The following is a 20,394-nucleotide window of genomic DNA, read 5'->3' as shown; positions in this document are numbered from 1 at the left end:
TCCAAGGAGCAGGAGAGTCTATGTTTCAGGCATGAGCCCTTCTTCCTGAAGAAAGGCTCATGCCTGAAATGTCGAATCTCCTGCTCCTTGGATGCTGCCTAACCTGCTGCGCTTTTCCAGCAACACATTTTCAGCTCTGATCCCCAGCATCTGCAGTCCTCACTTTCTCCTTCAAGCACATTGGACAAACAAAATGACAATGAGAAGAGAGGCATTTAACATAGGACTGAAAGTGTTACATTTGAATGCACACAGTATACGGAATAAGTTTATGGCACAGATTGAAATTGGTAGGTAAGATGTGGTAGGCAACATGGAGACGCGGCTGCATGGGGATCAGGATCGGGAACTGAATATTCAAGGATATACGTCCTGTCAAGGCAGGTGGGCAGAGGGGGTGGGGTTACTTTATTAGTAAATGAAACTAAATCAATAATAAGAAACGAAGTAGGCTCAGATGATGTAGAATTTGTGTGGGTAGAATTGAGGAACCGCAAAAGTGAAAACAAACATAGTTGGAGTTATGTATAGGCCTCCAAGCAGTAGTCAGGAGCTGGGGTGCAAGATACACCAAGAGATAAAAAAAGATGTGTAAGTAAGCAAACTTACAGTGATCATGGGGAATTTCAACATGTAGATGGACTGTAAAAATCAGTTACTGGTGGATTGAAATGACGGAGATGGCTTTTTGGAGCAACTTGTGTTGGAGCTGACTAGGGAACAGGCAATACAGGATTTAGTGTTGTGCAATGAGGCAGACTTGATAAGGGAGCTTAAGGTGAAGGAACCCTGTGGAGGCAGTGATCATATTATGATTGAATTTACTGCGTAATTTGAGAGGGAGAAGATACAATCAGAGGTTGAATCATATTACAGCTGAATCAAGGCAACTACAGAGGCATGAGGCAGGTGATGGGTAGAATTAACTGGGAGAGGAACCTGGGGCCAAAATTAGAGTAGTGCTGGAAAAGCACAGCAGGTCAGGCAGCATCCAAGGAGCAGGAAAATCAATGTTTCTACAAAAGCCCTTCATCAGGGGAGAGAAGTCTCGCTGGAAAGACAGTGGAACAGCAATGGCAGGAGTTTCTGGGAGTAATTCTGGAGACACAGCAGAAATTCATTCTGAGGAAAAAGAAGCGTGGTTCGGGGAAGATTAGGCAACCATGGCTGATTAGTGAAGTTAAGGATAGCACAAAAGCAAAAGAGAAAGCATATAATGTGGCTAAGGGCAGTGGGAAACTAAAGGATTGGGAAGCTTACAAAGACCAACAGAAGTCAACAAAAAAAAGGAGGGAGAAGATTAAATGAGGGTAAGCTAGTCAGTAATATACAGGAAGACTGTAAAGATTTTCTTTAGATATAAGAAGGGCAAAAGAGGCAAAAGTGGACATTGCTCTGCTGGAAAATGATGCTGGAGAGATAATAGTGGGGAACAAAAGGCTGAGGAACTGAATAATTACTTCCCATCAGACTTCACACGGGAAAACATGAGTAATATCCCAAAAATTCAAGAGACTGAGGGGCAGAGCTGAGTATGGTGGCCATCACTAAGGAGAAGGCGTTAGAAAAAAATGAGTGACTTGAAGGTGGATAAATCACCTGGACCAGATGAACTACACCCCAGAATTCTAAGGGAGATAGCCTAAGAGATTGTAAAGGTGTAAGTGGAGATGTTTCCAGAATCACTAGATTCAGGGAGAGTCTCAGAGGACTGGAAAATTGCTAACGTGATAATCCTGTTTAAAAAGGGAGTGATGCAAAAGAAGGAAAATTACGGACTGATTAGCTTAACCTCAGTCATGGGTAAGATCCTGGAATCCATCATGAAGGTTGAGATTTCTGAAGTGTATGATAAAATAATACAAAGTCAGCATGGTTTCATCAAGGGGTGGTCATGCCTGACAAATCTGCTAGAATTCTTTGAGAAAGTAACAAGCAGGTTAGATTAAGGAGACCCAATGGATGTTATCTACTTGAGTTCAAGAAGGTCCTTGACAAAGTGCTGCATAAGAGGCAACTGAATAAGACAAGGGCCTATAGGGTTAGAGGCAAGGTGCTAGCATGGATAGAAGTTTGGCTGTCTGGCAGGAAGCAGAGAGTATGGATAAAAGGGTCCTCCTCAGGATGGCAGCCGGTGACAAGAGGTGTTTCATAACGCTCAGTGTTGGGACCACAACTTTCCACTTCATACATTAACAATCTTGATGAAGGAACTGAGGACATTCTGGCTAAGTTTTTAGATGTTACAAAGATAGGTAGAGGTACAAGTAGCAATGAGGAGGTGGGGAGGCTGCAGAAGGATTTGGATAGGTTAGGAGAGTGGGCAAAGAAGTGGCAGGTGGAGTGCAAAGTGGGAAAGTTTGAGGTCATGCATTTTGGTAGGAAGAATAGAGACATGGATTATTTTCTTAATGTGGAGAAAGTTCAGAAGTCTGGAATACAAAGTGACTTAGGACTTCTCATTCAGGATTCCTTCAAGATAAACTTGCAGGCTGAGTCAGTAGTTAGGAAGGCAAATATAATGACAACGTTTATTTTGAGAGGACTAGAATATAAAACCAAGAATATACTTCAAAGGCTCTGTAAGTCTCTGGTTAGACCACATTTGGAGTGTTGTGCACAGTTTTGGGCCCACAACTCAGGCAGGATGTACTAGCCCTGGAGCATGGTGAGAGGAAGTGCACAAGAATGGTCCCAGAATGAAAAACCTAACATAAGGAATGTTGAGGACTCTGGGTCTATACTCGATGGAGTTTAGAAGGATGAGGGGTGATCTAATTGAAACATATAGAATACTGAATGGCCTGGACAAAGTGGACATTGGGAAGATGTTTCCATTGGTAGAAGAGACTAGGACCAGAGGAAGTGCCTTATATTAAAGGGAAGACCTTTTAGAATGGAAATAAGGAAAAAACTTCTTCAGTCAGAGAGTGCCAAATCTATGGAATACATTGCCACGGAAGGCTGTGGACGCCAGGTCATTGAGTATATCTAAGATGGAGATAGGTAGGTTCTTGAGGATCAAAGGCTATGTATGGAATGCAACGATTGAATGGCGGAGCAAACTTGATGGGCTGAATGGCCTAATTTCTGCCCTTATGTCTAATGGTCTTATCAGTAGAGATGCAGTGGTAGACATTTAAGGAGGTGTTTTGTTACTCAGTGAAGATACATAGTGAAAAAGTGGGTGGCACAGTGGTTAGCACTGTTGCCTCACAGTGCTAGAGATCCGGGTTCGATTCCTGCCTCAGGTGACTGACTGTGTGGAGTTTGCACATTCTCCCCGTGTCTGCATGGGTTTCCTCCGGGTACTCTGGTTTCCTCCCACAGTCCAAAAATGTGCAGGTTAGGTGAATTGGCCATGCTAAACTGCCCGTAGTGTTAGGTGTAGGGGAATGGGTCTGGGTGGGTTGTGGGTCGGTGTGAACTTATTGGGCCAAAGGGCCTGTTTCCACACTAAGTAATCTAATCTAAAAAAAAGAGGAAGGATGCAGGTTTTCGTATTTTTTGAGGAATACAAAGTGAAGAAGCTTGAGAGACAAAAATATCCAATTCTATGAAAAGTAGAGGCTGATTAGAAGATTGGAGAGAATATATAAGAAAAGGAATGACCCTAAGGAAGGTGAAATTAGAAAGTGGGAGAAAGCCAACGAGAAATAAAAATGCAGATAGTAAAGATTTCTACACATTTTTTAAAGAAGCAAATTGGTCATAGTGTCATAGAGATGTACAGCATAGAAACAGACCCTTCGGTCCAACCGTCCATGCCGACTAGATATCTCAATCCAATCTAGTCCCACCTGCCAACACCCTGCCCATATCCCTCCAAAACCTTCCTATTCATATACCCATTCAAATGCCTCTTAAATGTTGCAATTGTATCAGCCTCCACCACATCCTCTGGCAGCTCATTCCATATACGTACCACCCTCTATGTGAAAAAGTTGCCCCTTAGTCTCTTTTATATCTTTCCTCTCTCACCCTAAACCTATGCCCTCTAGTTCTGGACTCTCCAATCTCAGGGAAAAGACTTTGTCTATTTATCTTTTCCATGCCGCTTATAATTTTGTAAAACTCTATAAGGTCACCTCTCAGCATCCGACGCTCCAGGGAAAAGAACCACAGCCTGTTCAGCCTCTCCCTGTAGCGCAGATCCTCCAACTCTGGCAACATCCTTGTAAATCTTTTCTGAACCCTTTCAAGTTTCATAACATCTTTCCTATAGGAAGGAGACCAGAATTTCATGCAATATTCCAACAGTGGCCTAACCAATGTCCTGTGCAGCTGCAACATGATCTCCCAACTCCTGTACTCAATACTCTGACCAATAAAGCAAAGCATACCAAACGCCTGCTTCACTATCCTATCTACCTGCGACTCTATTTTCAAGGAGCTATGAACCTGCATTCCAAGGTCTCTTTGTTCAGCAACACTCCCTAGAACTTTACCATTAAGTGTATAAGTCCTGCTAAGATTTGCTTTCCCAAAAAGCGGCACCTCGCATTTATCTGAATTAAACTCCATCTGCCACTTCTCAGCCCATTGGTCCATATGGTCCAGATCCTGTTGTAATCTGTGATAACCCGCTTTGCTGTCCACCACACCTCCAATTTTGGTGTCATTTGCAAACTTACTAACTGTACCTCTTATGCTCGCATCCAAATCATTTATGTAAATGACAAAACGTAAAGGGCCCAACACCGATCCTTGTGGCACTCCACTGGTCACAGACCTCCAGTCTGAAAAACAACCCACCACCACCACCCTCTGTCTTCTACCTTTGAGCCAGTTCTGTATCCAAATGGCTAGTTCTCCCTGTATTCCATGAGATCTAACCTTGCTATTTGTCTCCCATGGGGAACCTTGTCGAACGCCTTAATGAAGTCCATACAGATCACATCTTCTGCTCTGCCCTCATCAATCTTCTTTGTTACTTCTTCAAAAAACTCAATCAAGTTGTGAGACATGATTTCCCCTGTACAAAGCCATGTTAACTATCCCGAATTAGTCCTTGCCGTTCCAAATACATGTACATCCTATCCCTTAGGATTCCCTCCAACAACTTGCCCACCACCAAGGTCAGGCTCACCAGTCTATAGTTCACTGGCTTGTCTTTATCACCCTTCTTCAACAGAGGCATCACGTTTGCCAACCTCCAGTCTTCCGGCACCTCACCTGTGACTATCGATGATACAAACATCTCAGCAAGAGGCCCAGCAATCACTTCTCTAGTTTCCCACAGAGTTCTTGGGTACACCTGATCAGGTCCTGGGGATTTATCCACCTTTAACCGTGTCAAGATATCCAGCACTTCCTCCTCTGTAATCTGGACATTTTGCAAGATGTCACCATCTATTTCCCCACAGTCTATATCTCCCATATCCTTTTCTACAGTAAATACTGATGCAAAATATTCATTTAGTATCTCCCCCATTTTCTGTGGCTCCACACATAGGCCACGTTGCTGATCTTTGAGGGGCCCTATTCTCTCCCTAGTTACCCTTTTGTCCTTAATATATTTGTAAAAACCCTTTGGATTCTCCTTAATTCTATTTGCCAAAGCTATCTCATGTCTCTGTTTTGCCCTCCTGATTTCCCTCTTAAGTATACTCCTACTCTCTTTATACTCTTCTAAGGATTCACTCGATCTATCTTGTCTATAACTGACATATGCTTCCTCCTTTTTCTTAACCAAACCCTCAATTTCCTATAGACAGAGGGTCTGAAGAAGTAACAATGGATAATTAGGAAATGGTGGATGAATCAAAGAGACATTTTGCATCTGTCTTCGTTGTGGAGAATGCAAATAGCATCCTGGAAAAATTATAAATTAATATTTGGAAGGAGGGAAGTGGAAGGGAAGAACTTAAAACAATTACAAACACCAGGGAAAGATCTCTGATAAATAAAAATCCCTAGGTCCTCACCATTTTCATTCTCGACTCTTAAAAGAAATAACTGCTGAGACAGGAGAAGATTGATTTTTACTTTCCAAATGTCTTTGATTCTGAAAAATATCATCAGATTAGAAAATAGTGAATGTAGCTCAACTATTCAAGAATGAAGAGAGATAATATTGAAAACTACAAAGCAGTTATGAATATCTATCATCAGGAAAGATGTGGAATCTATTATAAAGGAGGTTATAGCAGGGAACCCACAGTAACAATTGTTGCAGTGAGTTGTGAGGTAGCAGCACAGAGAATGGTGGAAGCAAGGCCATTGAATCTTTTCTAAGGCAGAGGTAGATACATTTTTGATTAACAAAGGAATCAAAAGTTATGGTTATCAGGGTTAGACTGGAAAGTGGAGGTGAAGCCACCATCAGTTCAGCTGCGATTTTACCAAATGACAAGAGATAGCCCAAGGGTCCAGATGACGTAGTCCAGCCCTGATTCATATATTTGTAATGGGTTTTGATGGGCATCCCAAAGCCTTTCTGTGATTGACACATGCAGCATGTGACTGCTCACATCAGCCTTTTGAGGTGGCATACCGACAATATTTGATCATGAGTATAGGAAGGCCAAACATTTCATTATTGAGTATGAATGAGAGGCCCTGGATGCAAGGAAGCTTAAAATACTCTTTCAAAAACTTGGTCCACTTGCATCAGCCCTCAGCAAAGTTTACTGAGGACTGCAGTAAGTTGGAAAGGAATCATGTTCACCTAATCATTGAAGATTCAAAAAACAGCCATGTCCCAATCTGAGCAATCAAGCCAAATACCCCACTGATTTCTAAAGGCATATCAATCTGGAATGCAGCAATACATTGTTCACATCATTGTAGCGGTAACCATGTTACCCACCCATGTAAATACACGTCCAAGCACCTGGTTTCTGCAAGGAAGCAATAGTTAAACCTATGGTCTTTGATTTCCAGACAAAACAATAGTTAATTCAGCCATCCTCACACATCTAACTTGACTTGCACTTTCACAATTATTGAAATAAGTACAGACCTACCTGTAAGTTTATCTATGGTCTCTTCTGTTACATGATTCATCTGATGCACCCATTCACCATTGCATTTAAAGTAAATCTGTGTGGCTGGTGTTGCTTTGCAGATCAAGGTGACAGGTTTGTTTTTTACAATGTACACATCCTCTGGTTCAACCAGAAAATGAGGCAAGGATTCTGAAGAAGCCACAGGGATAGTTTCAAGCTGTGTTTCGGTGTATTCTGCATCTGAAGAAAAATGCATAGTTTTAAGATATGTACTTTTTCTGTTTTTCATCCAAAATAAATAATTCTTAGGTTTTGGATGCTGCTGGCAATATTTATTGCTCATCCATCTTTGTCCTGAGAAGCTAGTGAAGGTTACTTTAAAAGCCACTTCAGAGAAAAGTTAAAAGTCATTCACATTTGTGAGAGAGTGGCAATGATATAAAAGCTAGAATGGATAAGGACAGGTTTTCTTCCTTAAAAAAATCATCAACTGACAGGACTTTTTTCTTTCTTTTTAAGCAACAAATTAACAGATAAATGTTCATTTTTATCAATACCAATTTCAACAAAAATGTTTTTCCCCGTTCTCGGATTATGGCCATTTAGGATAAGTTTTGAAAAAGAGATTATCTGAGATTTTTCATTGATATCATGATCTATAAAAGTAGTTACATAAAAATGGTAGGGGTTTAGACAGAGTAGTCATTTTCATTAGGCACCAATTTTAATAATTAAAATGTAATAGTGATTTCAACACTGCTACAGAAGCAAAGTCACACAACACATAAATCAGACTGATCAATTTGATTCATGTATATTACACAATTAATGAATAAGTTTGTACTACACAAAATATTAATGCATTTGATTTGGTTCAGGATAAACAGAAAAAACAAGTCAGATTAATTTATTGTTACAGAAATCCTTTAAAATTGTACTCTTTGAAAGTTGTTATATGAAAACTGATTTTTAATGAATGCGCAGTCCTATTAAAATAGCAAAAGCATTTCGTATGATTATACCATATTTTTTCAGTCTAATTTCAAGGTAATGAGGTTTAATTGAATTCTTATCTCTCAGTACAGCTGGGATAACACTTTATTGCCAGTAAATTCCACTGTATCAAAAAGCAAATTTCTATTTTAACTGAAGCCTTTATTTATTTTCAAGAATCATTTGGTTAATAATTAACTTGAAATTTCCAGTGTACCAGAATGCACAAGTAATAAAAGAGCTGATCAATTTTTGCCAGTTCATTAAGATACCCAACAGAACTGGAAGGGTGAAAGCAATTCTCTTCAGCACTAGACATCCAAGGCAATCTTCAGTGAGTGACCAGCAATACTTTAAAATGTAAATCCATATCAAATATTAACCAGTGAAGGAACTTAAAGATACAATTTATATAATTTTAACTAATATTTGCAATTATGTGTTATAATTTGAACTATGATCAATATATTTGTTCATAAGTTTCCAACAGCATCTTTATGTATTAAAATATGCTAATTTTCTTCCTGTATGGTGAAAGCCATAACTAACTTAGCAACTGAATCATCAGAATGGCGGAGAATCTCAGCAGCATTTGGGCTAAGCTGGAAATAGAAGTCATTATGGAGGTAGAAATATTGGGTCTTTGTGCTGGAGAAGACATAGACTAGGAATCTCAAGTTCAGGGCAAATTCATGCTGACGTTTTGAAGATGCAGTCCATTTCTAATGCATTCAATAAACTAGCAGGGACTTGACGTCATTGGCAAATAAATGGAGTTGTGCAAGAAGTCCAAAATAGTCACTTTAGTTGGATGAAATAACGGCTGATTCAATAATGCATGTCAGACAAGTAATCTGACAGCATAGCAATAGCAGAACATCCAGAGAGATCACGGATAGCAAGAATTGTTTCTCATCATTGAATCTAAGTCTATGGATGATATTGTCAAAAATAAGCATGAAATGAGCAAGAGTATATTGACTGGTCCATAGGAGATTTCCATGGTGAAAGCACAGCAATGGCAAGAGAAGTAATTTGTAGATAGTTACTTTATTAAATCTTTTTGGATACGTTACATCACACCTCTTGGCCAAGTGGGATTTGAACCTGGACCTTCTGACCTAGACACTAAACTAGCTTCAATTAGATAAAGTTAAAAATCACACTACACCAGGTTATAGTCCAACAGGTTTATTTGGGTGTACAAACTTTCAGAATGCTTTTGTCAGGTAGCTATTGGGGCAGGATCATAGGACATAGAATTTGTAGTAGAGATCAAAGTGTCATACAACTGATACGATGTATTGAACAAACCTAGATTGCTGTCAAGTCTTTAATCACTTAGAATAGGTTTTGATTAATATGTAAATCCCAGAAGTTCTTTCAAGTCACAGACCTGAGATAACTTAAGGTTATATAAAAATAAAGTAGCATCTCCACTTAGACAATGCATTAAAGGTGTGAGGTTAGAGTCTGCCTATATCCCAATCTTGAGTCAAACTGATTCTATTTCCAAAGTAGGAATTTAGAAAATGTCACATGGACTGAGACTACAGATTGTGTACTTTTTGAATAAAATAGAATGTATCTGCAAATGTAAATTCTTCCCTTAGACTTATATGTGTGCATGTGTGTGAGGGAGAGTGAGTGTGTGGGAGAGAGGGAGAGAATAGGAGTGTGTGCGCATGTGCATGCTTGATAGCAAGTGTGCATGGGTGTAACAGAGTATCTGCCTGTGAGAGATTGTGCATGTGAGTGTGTGCATGTGTGTCTGAGAGATAGCGTGTGCATGAGAGGATCTGTGCGAGTGCAATCACATGTAAGATTAGGTGTGTGTATGTGTGCGATTGTATGTGAGTGCATACTGTAGTGAGATCACCTGCAGTGTGACATGAAACAAAGATCCCAGTTGCGGCCATCCTCAGGGGTACCGAACTTGGCTATCAGTCTCTGCACAGTAACATCGCGTTATTGCTTATCTTGAAGTCCACCTTGGAGGACAGTCACTTGAAGATCCAAGATCGAATGTCCTTGATCACTGAAGTGTTCCTTCACTGGGAAGGAACGCCCCTGTCTGGTGATTGTTGTGTGGTGTCCATTCATCCACTGTCACAGCTTAGTCTCACAGATATACCATGCCTCTGGCATCCTTGCCTGCAGCGAATGAGATATCTCACACTTGTGTAAACACACAATCAAGCATATACACACACACACTCTCTCCCTCACACAAATATAAATATAGGTCTATGGGGAGAATTTGCATTTGCAGATACATTCTATTTACTTTAAAAGGCACACAATTTACTTTAAAAGGCACAGTCAGTCAATGTGACATTTTATAAATTCCTACTTTGGAAATAGAACCAGTCTGGCTCAAGGTTTGGATACAGACAGACTGTTCTCACACCTTCAATGCATTGTTTGAGCTGAGATGTCATTCTTTTTTAATAAAACCTTAAGTTTCCTCAGGTCTATGACTTGAAAGAAGTTCTGGGATTTACATATTAATCAATTGAAACCTGCAACCGTATTCTAAGTCATTAAAGACTTAACAGCAATCTAGGTTTGTTCAATACATCACATCAGTTGTGTGACACTTTGATCTTTTACTATAAATTCTGTGTCCTATGATCCTGCCCCACTAGCTACCTGATGAAGCAGCAGTGCTTAAAAAGCTTGTACTTCCAAATAAACCTATTGGACAATAATCTGTTGTTGTGTGATCTTTTAACTTTGTCCATCGCAGTCCAACACCAGCACCTCCAGATCATTTCAATTAGATAGCTAAACCTGAAACTGAGAAAGCATGTTCCAATTAAAGTACACAACAGAGGAAAGGCTTTTCAATATAATAGTAATTGTTTCAATGTTGCATTGAGGTGGCTATGGACAAGGACAATTAATTCATAACATTACAACTACAAAGAATGGTGTTCGTAAATCTTTTTAGAGGAGTGAAAATCTGATGGAGGGATTTCAAGCATGGCGGATTGAAGAGCTGTAACAGAGATTTGTAAAGCAACATATTTAAGGACATTGGTGAGGAAAGGAAATTTCCAGTTGGCATGCTACATTTCAAGGACATTTTGGGAGAGGGATCATGAGATCAGTTTTAAAGGGAACAGGGATTGTTTCAAAAGAGGGGCAACCATTTGAAGGGTCAGCCAACATAGAGGTTAGAAAGGCAATTTTTGTGGTCAGATGATTAGTGAAAATGGCTTGAGGAAGCAGGAGCGAGTGTCATGTGTATGATGAGCTAAAAGTAAACAAGACAAACAATGGAAGTAAAAACTTATGTAAGAAATGATCAAGCAAAACAAATGTACTGCGCTGTTGTTGGCTTTTTAAAATGTTAAGCAAAAATGAACAAAAATGTACCTACTCGTGATGACTTTGCATACTGGTCGATTTTATATTGCTCTGTCTGGCTATTACAACATGCCAAAACAGCGGCATGCAGGTTTCCACCATCGGTTTGTGACGCTTTGATTGCATCAATTCATCAATGTAAAGTACAAGTCCAGAGAAAGAATGCACTGAACCCTTTCAAATATGTTTCATGTATGCATTTAACTGTTAATGAAAAATAAATGTTCTGAGACTGATGGGAGATATATATCACCTTCCGTCATAACACAAAGTCAGTGTGATTATATTTGGCATGCACCAGCATGGAAAATAAATTAGGTGTGTTTCACAGAACATAACACTTTTTATGTTCTTCTGAGTATAATATTTTTACTGCACATGAAATAAGAATGTGCTGATTTAAAGTTTTAATTAAACTTTTGCTACTAAATCAAGAATATTTAATATGTGCAAAACAAAATTCACAAGAGATAATCACAGTGGCTTACAGTGAACTGATGAATGACAGCCCTGAAAACTGTTGCATTGGACAAACTGGGCTTCAGATATTATTAGAGTTATTTTCATCATCATTAGCCTTGTCAAAAAAATGTGCTTGCTGTATGATGTAAATGGAATTGTGCTAGTGTTCGTGTGCTTGCTTATTTGAATTCTCATTGCTGAAGTAATTGGCTTAATACATGTGTAAACTGATATACACAGCCTTGAAAAAGTGAACGTTTGGGTAACACTTCAGTAGATTTGTGCACAAGCCACAAGGAGAATAATCAATCATTAGTATTTCATGGCACACTATTATACCTCATCTGCATGTCTTTGTCATTATCGTGTAGATTATTACTATCCAGGCCAGAGGGAGATGACTATTGCACTAAACCAGAGAAAGGAATTCAAAACTTCACTCATTCAGGCCTCAATGCTCTATGGATGACAACAAACGCAGGATGCACAGACACCTGCCACCAAGGCAGTTTAAAACATCACTCATGGGCGGCACGGTGGCACAGTGGTTAGCACTGCTGCCTCACAGCACCTGTAGACCCGGGTTCAATTCCCGACTCAGGTGACTGACTGTGTGGAGTTTGCACGTTCTCCCCGTGTCTGCGTGGGTTTCCTCCGGGTGCTCCGGTTTCCTCCCACAGTCCAAAGATGTGCGGGTCAGGTGAATTGGCCATGCTAAATTGCCCGTAGTGTTAGGTAAGGGGTATATGTAGGGGTATGGGTGGGTTGCGCTTCGGCGGGTCGGTGTGGACTTGTTGGGCCGAAGGGCCTGTTTCCACACTGTAAGTCTAATCTAATCTAATCTAATCATTAGCAAGGTCACTAAGTGTCAACCTCTCATTCTTAAGACTGCAGAAGAGTGAGCAAAACATTCCAAATCTTGCAGAAGATTAGTGTCACAGTGCACCTGTCTTATTGCTTTCTTGCCCACTTAGAGTCATGGAGTCATAGAGATGTACACCACGGAAACAGACCCTTCAGCCCAACTCATCTACGCCAACCAGATATCCCAACCCAATCTAGTCTCACCTGCCAGCACCCGTCCCATATCCTTCCAAACCCTTCCTATTCATATACCCATCCAGATAACTTTTAAATGTTGCAATTGTACTCGCCTCCTCCACTTCCTCTGGCTGCTCATTCTATACACGTACCACCCTCTGCATGAAAACGATCCCCTCCAGGTCTCTTTTATATCTTTCCCCCCTCACCCTAAATCTATTTCCCTCTAGTCTGGACTCCCCCACCCAGGAAAAAGACATTGTCTATTTATCCTATCCATGCCCCTCATAATTTTGTAAGCTTCTATAGGGTCACCCCTCAGCCTCCAATGCTCTATGGTAAACAGTCTGAGCCTATTCAACCTCTCCCTATAGCTCAAATCCTCCAAACCTGGCAACATCCTTGCAATCTTTTCAGAACCCTTTCAAGTTTCACAATATCTAGCTGATAGGAAGGAGACTAGATTTGCACACGATATTCCAACAGTGGCCTAACCAATGTCCCGTACAGCCGCAACATGACCTCCCAACTCTGACCAATAAAGGAAAGCACACCAATCACTTTTTTCACTATCCTATCTATCTGTGACTCCACTTTTAAGGAGCTATGAACCTGCACTCCAGGCTCTCTTTGTTCAGCAACACTCCAGGACCTTACCATTAAGTGGAAAAGTCCTGCTAAGATTTGCTTTCCCAAAATGCAGTACCTTGCATTTATCTGAATTAAACTCCATCTGCCACTTCTCAGCCCATTGGCCCATCTGATCAAGATCCCGTTGTAATCTGTGGTAACCTTCTTCGCTGTCCACAACATCTCCAATTTTCATGTCATCTGCAAACTTACTAACTATATCTCTTTTATAAATGATTTGGATGTGAGCATAAATGACTAAAAGTAGTGGACCCAGCACTGATCCTTGTGGCACAGGCCTCCAGTATGAAAAACAACCCTCCATCACCACCCTCTGTCTTCTACCTTTGAGCCAGTTCTGTATCCAAATAGTTAGATCTCCTTGTATTCCGTGAGATCTAACCTTGCTAAACAGTCTCCCATGTCAAATGCCTTACTGAAGCCCATATTGGCCACATCTACTGCTTTGCTCTCATCAATCCTCTTTGTTACTTCTTCACAAAACTCAATCAAGTTTGTGAGACATGATTTCCCATGCACAAAGCCATGTTGACTATTCCAAATACATGTACATCCTGTCCCTTGGGATTTCCTCCAACAGCTTGCCCACCACCAACGTCAGGCTCACTGGTCTATAGTTCCCTGTCTTGTCCTTCTTAAATAGTGGCACCAGGTTAGCCAACCTCCAGTCTTCCGGCACCTCAACTGTGACAATTGATGATACACATATTTCAGTGAGGCCCTGCAATCACTTCTCTAGCTTCCCACAGAGTTCTAGGGTACACTTGATCAGGTCATGAGGATTTATCCACCTTTATGCATTTCAAGATACCCAGCACTTCATCCCTTGTAATATGTCACCATCTAATTCTCTACATTCTATATCTTCCATGTCCTTTTCCACAGTAAACACTGATGCAAATATACTCGTTTCGTAACTCCTCCATCTCCTGAGACTCCCCACAAAGGCTGCCTTGCTGATCTTTGAGGAGCCCTATTCTCTCCCTGGTTACCCTTTTGTCCTTAATATCTTTGTAAAAACCCTTAAGTGTTTTATCCTTAACTATTTGCCAAAGCTATCTCATGTCCCCCTTTTGCCCTCCTGATTCCCCCCTTATGTATACTCCTACTGCCTTTATACTCTAAGGATTCACTCAATCTATCCTGTCGATACCTGACATATGCTTCCTCCTTTTTCTTAACCAAACGCTCAATATCTTTAGTCACCCAACATTCCCTATACCTACCAACCTTTCATTTCACCCTAACTGGAATATATTTTCTCTGGACTCTCGTTATCCCATTCTGTAATCATCCTTTTACCCGCGAACATCTGCCCCCAATCAGCTTTTGAAAGTTCTTGCCTAATACCATCAAAATTGGCCTTTCCTCAATTTAGAAGTTCAACTTTTAGATCTGCTCTATCCTTTTCCATCACTATTTTAAATCTAACAGAATTATGGTCGCTGGCCCCAAAATGCTCCCCCACTGACACCTCAGTCACCTGCCCTGGTTCATTTCCCAAGAGTAGGTCACGTTTTGCACCTTCTCTCATAGGTACATCCACATACTGAATCAGAAAGTGTTCTTGTACACACTTAAATTCCTTTCCATCTAAACCCTTAACACAATGGCAGTCCTGGTCTATGTTTGGAAAGTTAAAATCCCCTACCATAACCATTCTATTATTCTTACAGATAGCTGAGATCTCTTTACAAGTTTTTTTCTCAATTTCCCTCTGACTATTAGGGGGTCTACAATATAATCCCAGTAAGGTGATCATTCCTTTCTTATTTCTCAGTTCCACCCAAGTAACTTCCCTGGATTTATTTCCAGGATTATCCTCGCTCAGTACAGCTGTAATACTATCCCTTATCAAAAATGCCACTCCCTCTCCTCTCATGCCTCCCTTTCTATCCTTCCTGTAGCATTTGTATCCGGCCTGTCCTGCCCATCCCTGAGCCATGTTTCCATAATTACTAAGATATCCCAGTCCCATGTTCCTAACTATGCTCTGAGTTCATCTGCCTTCCCTCGCATTGAAATAAATGCAGTTTAATTTATCAGTCCTACCTTGTTCTCTACTTTGTCCCTGCCTGCCCTGACTGTTTGACTCAATTCTGTTCTCAACTGTACCAGTCTCAGATTGATCTCTTTCCTCACTATCTCCCTGCGTCGCCCCCCCCCAACACCTCACTACTTTAAATCCTCCTGAGCAGCTTGACCAAATCTTCCTGCCAGTATATTAGTCCCCTTCCATGCACAATTGGTAACACACACTTTCTTCAATCGATTCTGGTTTCATCCCTCTCTAGAGAATTGAATATACAATCTTAGCTTCCATTTCAGTGCTGTGCTCTTGGAGATGGAGTCTTACAGTTGAAAAGTTAAACAGAGACCATGTCTATTTGATAAGGTAGATATAACTGATCCCAGGGCAATAACCAGAAATAAAACAAGGGAGTCCTTGTACAGGAGTACAGTAACCAGATGCTTATGGGACTGAAGTAACAATTCAGAGAGCATGAGTTCAAATTGTGAGTTTGTCAAATTGTGGACATTTGAGAAATGCGCAAATATTCCTGATAATACAACACTACAGTGGGGGCATTCTTGCTAACAGTAATTTCAGCTGATTGAAGATTCACAATATCTTCACTATCTGGGTTTCTTGTTAGCTGTAAACAGTGTGAAAACAGCTTATTGGAGCAGCTTGATTACTTGACATTTCCTGAAAATAGCAGATATTTTAAATCACTAAGTACTAGATAAGAAGTTCAATACATTTCAAGCAATGCCTTGATAATTGGCTGTTATGGTAGTGACAAATTGTTCACACCATTTGCTTAATATAGGTGACTGTAATAAGTGTGGAGTGTGAAAGTGGTAGTGACTGTAATATGAAGTTCCAGTGTAGTGATATCAAGCTGCAAATTTATATCTTGACAAATGCAAAAAATACTCAACACTTTTCAAATATTGTGAAAAAACTTTCAGAAATCTATGTATCAGATGGTTTTGATCTATCATATTATTATTAACAAGAATGAGGCTTGAGGAAGATAAAGATCAATGAAGTAACTCTCAAACCATTCCCACTTATCTCTAGCCTGCTGTCGTTTTGGAGTAGACCAGGAAATAAACACCTGCCGGAAACAGATGGAAGCCTAATTAATCTTGAAAATCAGAATCCTACGATATAGAGCGGAATCCAATTCCATTTTGTTATGCAAACAGACATATATTGAAAAGCATAGTCAGAATTAGGATCTGGCTGACAACCTCAACATAAATGTTACAGCATAAATTAACTCTGATTCCTTCAATTGCTAAATTACAATGAGTCATTTACCTGAGGAGAGAAGACTATGCTCCGGTTTCAAACAGGTGAAAATAAAATCAAACTGGAGCATCACAGGAAACTGAGAGTTGATTGGCTGGTGAGTATTGTAGCTTTGTTTCCCTTTCTTCAAATTTAGACAACTTTCTTAACAGTTCGGTTTTAAAAAATGTACTTTTTTATAAAAGAAAGTTAAGTAATATATTAAGGCATAGTTAGTAAATTTGCAGATGACATCGAAATTTGTAGGTGTAGTGGACAGTGAAGAAGATTACCTCAGATTACCACAGGATCTTGATCAGATGATTTAATTTAGATAAATATAAAGTGCTGCATTTTGGGAAAGCAAATCAGAGCAGGACTTATACAGTTAACGGTAAAGTCCTGGGGTGTGTTGCTGAACAAAGAGAGCTTAGAGTACAGGTTCATAGTCGCAGATAGATTGAACAGTGAAGGTGGCATCTGGTATGTTTTCCTTTGTTTGTCAGAGCATTGAGTATCAGAGTTGGGAGGTCATGTTGCAGCTGTACAGGACATTGGTTAGGCCACTTTTGAAATAGTATGTGCAATTCTGGTCTCCCTACTATTGGAAAGATGTTGTGAAATTGGAAAGGAGTCACAAAAGATTTACAAGCATGTTGCCAAGGTTGAAGGGCTTGAGCTTTAGGGACAGGCAGAATAGGCCGGGGCTGTTTTCCCTTGAGCGTCAGAGGCTGAGGGCTGAACTTAGAGGTTCATAAAATCATAAGGGGCATGGACAAGCTAAATCAACGAGGTATCTTCCTTGGGGTAGGAAAGTCCAGAATTAGAGGACATAGGTTTAGGGTGAGAAGGGAAAGATTTAAAAGGGATTTATATGACAAATTTTTCACAAAGAATGACAAAGAATGGTGCATGCGCTGCCAGAGGAAGTGGTGAAGGCTGGTACAATTACAACATACAAAAGGCATCTGGATGAGTATATGAACAGGAAGGGTTTAGAAGGATATGGGCCAAATGCTGGCAAATGGGACAAGATTAATTTAGGATATTTGGTTGGTATGGATGAGTCGGATTGAAGGGTCTGTTTCCGTGCTGTACATCTCTATGACTCTATAATGCAATCACTTTTTCTACATTAAAGTAATGTCCACAGAAGTGTAGAGAGTAGTTGATGAATTTTTGTTCATTATAATGAATGTTTTTGAAAAAAGGTTAATATAGTTACAGAATGCCAGTAAAGCTCTCAGCTGAAGTGTACATCTGTGCTTTGAGGGATTTCCAGAATGTTTTCTCTACTCTATGTAACCATATGCGCAAGAGATATTATTGGTTACAGCACCTTGTGGTCTTAGATACAGTTAATATAACTGCAGTCATAGAAAAGTTTATAGAATCCTTACAGTGTAGAAAGCCATTCGGCCTATCAAGTCCACAAAGACCCTCCAAACAGAATCCCATCCTGCTCTGTAACCCTGCATTTCCTATGGCTAATCAACCTAGCCTGCACCATCCCTGAACACATTAGCATTGGCAATTTAGCATGGCCAATCCACCTAAACTGCACATCTTTGGACTAAGAGAGGAAACCGGAGCACCCAGAGGAAACCCACAGAGACAATGGGAGAATGTCTGCTTAGAGTTTGCACAGTCAACTGAGGGTGAAATTAAACCTGTGTCCCTGGCACTGAGAGGCAGCAGTGCTAACCACTGAGCCACCATGTCACCATTTCCTTCTGGGACAATTTTCTGTAGATAGGGAATGGCTTAAACTAATTTAAAGGTGTGGGAACCAAAAGGGAATATAAAAGAAAACCAATGTGCATGGAATACGGAGGGAAGTTTGGAAATAGTGGCCCCAATTTTTTAATGGCCGGGTAATTGTCTCTAAAGTAAAAATGGAAGTTATGCATCAAAAACAAAAAGTAACATACTATGAAGGGATTGCTGAAGGAAATTGAGGATTCAACTGGACAATTTCCCTACACCCGGCACCCTCCAAAATAGCCATTTAAATCAGTGAATTTGGAGGGTTCCACTGCAGTTAAGTAAATAGTCACTCAGGAAGAGTTAGACTAAAATATAGTCTAACACGATTAAATATTCAACTAACTCTTAACTGAGCACACATTCCAACTGCATCTCTCACAAACTCCTTACACCATCCTAGACCTAAACTGACAACCTCGCTCCCCTCAGCGGCTAACACTTTCTTCCCACCATTGGATCCAACACTCACCCTAGCTTGAAACCATTCTCTGGGCCACCCTCCTCAGGATCTGCACCTCCAAACTATGCCCTCTGCCACCCAACTCTAAACCCACCACCCCCATAACTGACACTCTACCCCAACCCAGCTACTACCATACCCATTTGGCACGCTTCTTACCTGGCAACTTACTCCCTGCCCACCTGGCGCCCTAACCTCATAAGTACACATTTATCCTTTCAAAAGTTGTCAAAATGGATTTCTGTGATGCGGGATATGTAAATCTCAAAAGAAGGCAACAAACCTCTTTGAGAAAACAAACGGTGTGGTTTATCTTCCCCTGACCATCTTACACTACAAGGGATGTCAGATTTGAAATATGGATTTGTATTTCTTCTGTAGTAGAACTTGCACAAGATGATATTCTCGATCTGTGACTGGCATCTGATCAATTTGTAATTGATGCTCTACCACGGGCAGATCCTGCCTCTGAGCAATCCCTAAAGAACACACAGTATCTGGGCTGGTGGCTGCATGTGTGAGTTTCAGAGTGTTTGTTCATCAACAGACTCAATTTTCTGAAATTCCTTGCTGCTACATCACTGCCTGCTCAAGTTATAGGTCTCGAGTACCTTAAAGGAAAAATGCATAATGTGTGATAGTATGGAGAAAATGTAAGGCATGCTTGCACCAACTGCAACTTGTGAATGAAAAAATAATTATGGGGTAAGGGTCAAGTTGGATGCAAGAAAGAAGATTAGGTGTACATATGCTATAATTTGCTATAGTTTGAGCCCTCTTCAGTCATAGTGGCTCCAATGTTATCAAGCCATGCCACAGGAGTGAGGACATGCAATTATGTGTTCTAGCCTTCAAGAACATTCTAATTTTCTTGCAAGAGAAAAAGTATTTTGTCAGTGAGTTTGGTTGGGGTATCTGCCATGGTTGGGTAGCTGGCAATGATTCAAAGCTAGGAGAAAGTGAGGACTGCAGATGCTGGACAGTCACAGTCAAAAGGTGTGGGACTGGAAGAGCACAGCAGATCAGGCAGCATCTGAGGAGCAGGAATCCTGATGAAAGGCTTTTGCCCGAAACATCGACTGTCCTGCTTCTCAGATGCTGCCTGATCAGCTGTACTCTTCCAGCACCACACTTTTCAATAATGATTAGAAGCTGAGTGATGTGGGTGTAAGGCTTGGAGCAATGAAGTTATGGATGGAAGGTATGATTTGTGGTGGATGGATATTGCTACGCGGATGGTAAATTGAGCATTGTTTGAGTTTAGTTGTTTCAATGTAAGGATAGATTTAGAGATTTAATTATTTTCCTTAACCACTTGTATAAGGCTATTTATTTTAATTCAACACTCCATTCAAGTCATCAAGGCTAGAATGCTGGCATCAACCAAGATTGCTTTC

At 40.5% G+C, this 20,394-nt stretch overlaps 1 protein-coding gene across 1 annotated transcript in view; it reads right to left on the bottom strand.

The window, feature by feature from the left end:
- The window catches only part of unc5a (unc-5 netrin receptor A), a 294,221-nt gene that overhangs the window by 260,663 nt on the left and 13,164 nt on the right, over nucleotides 1-20,394 (bottom strand). The window contains exon 2 of the mRNA XM_060837501.1: nucleotides 6,969-7,190. Within this exon, the coding sequence (XP_060693484.1) occupies nucleotides 6,969-7,190 (222 nt within the window). The remainder of the gene's footprint in view (nucleotides 1-6,968; nucleotides 7,191-20,394) is intronic.

This window comes from Hemiscyllium ocellatum, chromosome 16 (genome assembly GCF_020745735.1).
Source record: "Hemiscyllium ocellatum isolate sHemOce1 chromosome 16, sHemOce1.pat.X.cur, whole genome shotgun sequence".
Classification (NCBI taxonomy): Eukaryota; Metazoa; Chordata; class Chondrichthyes; order Orectolobiformes; family Hemiscylliidae; genus Hemiscyllium; species Hemiscyllium ocellatum.
This window is presented reverse-complemented; position numbering and strand designations above follow the sequence as displayed.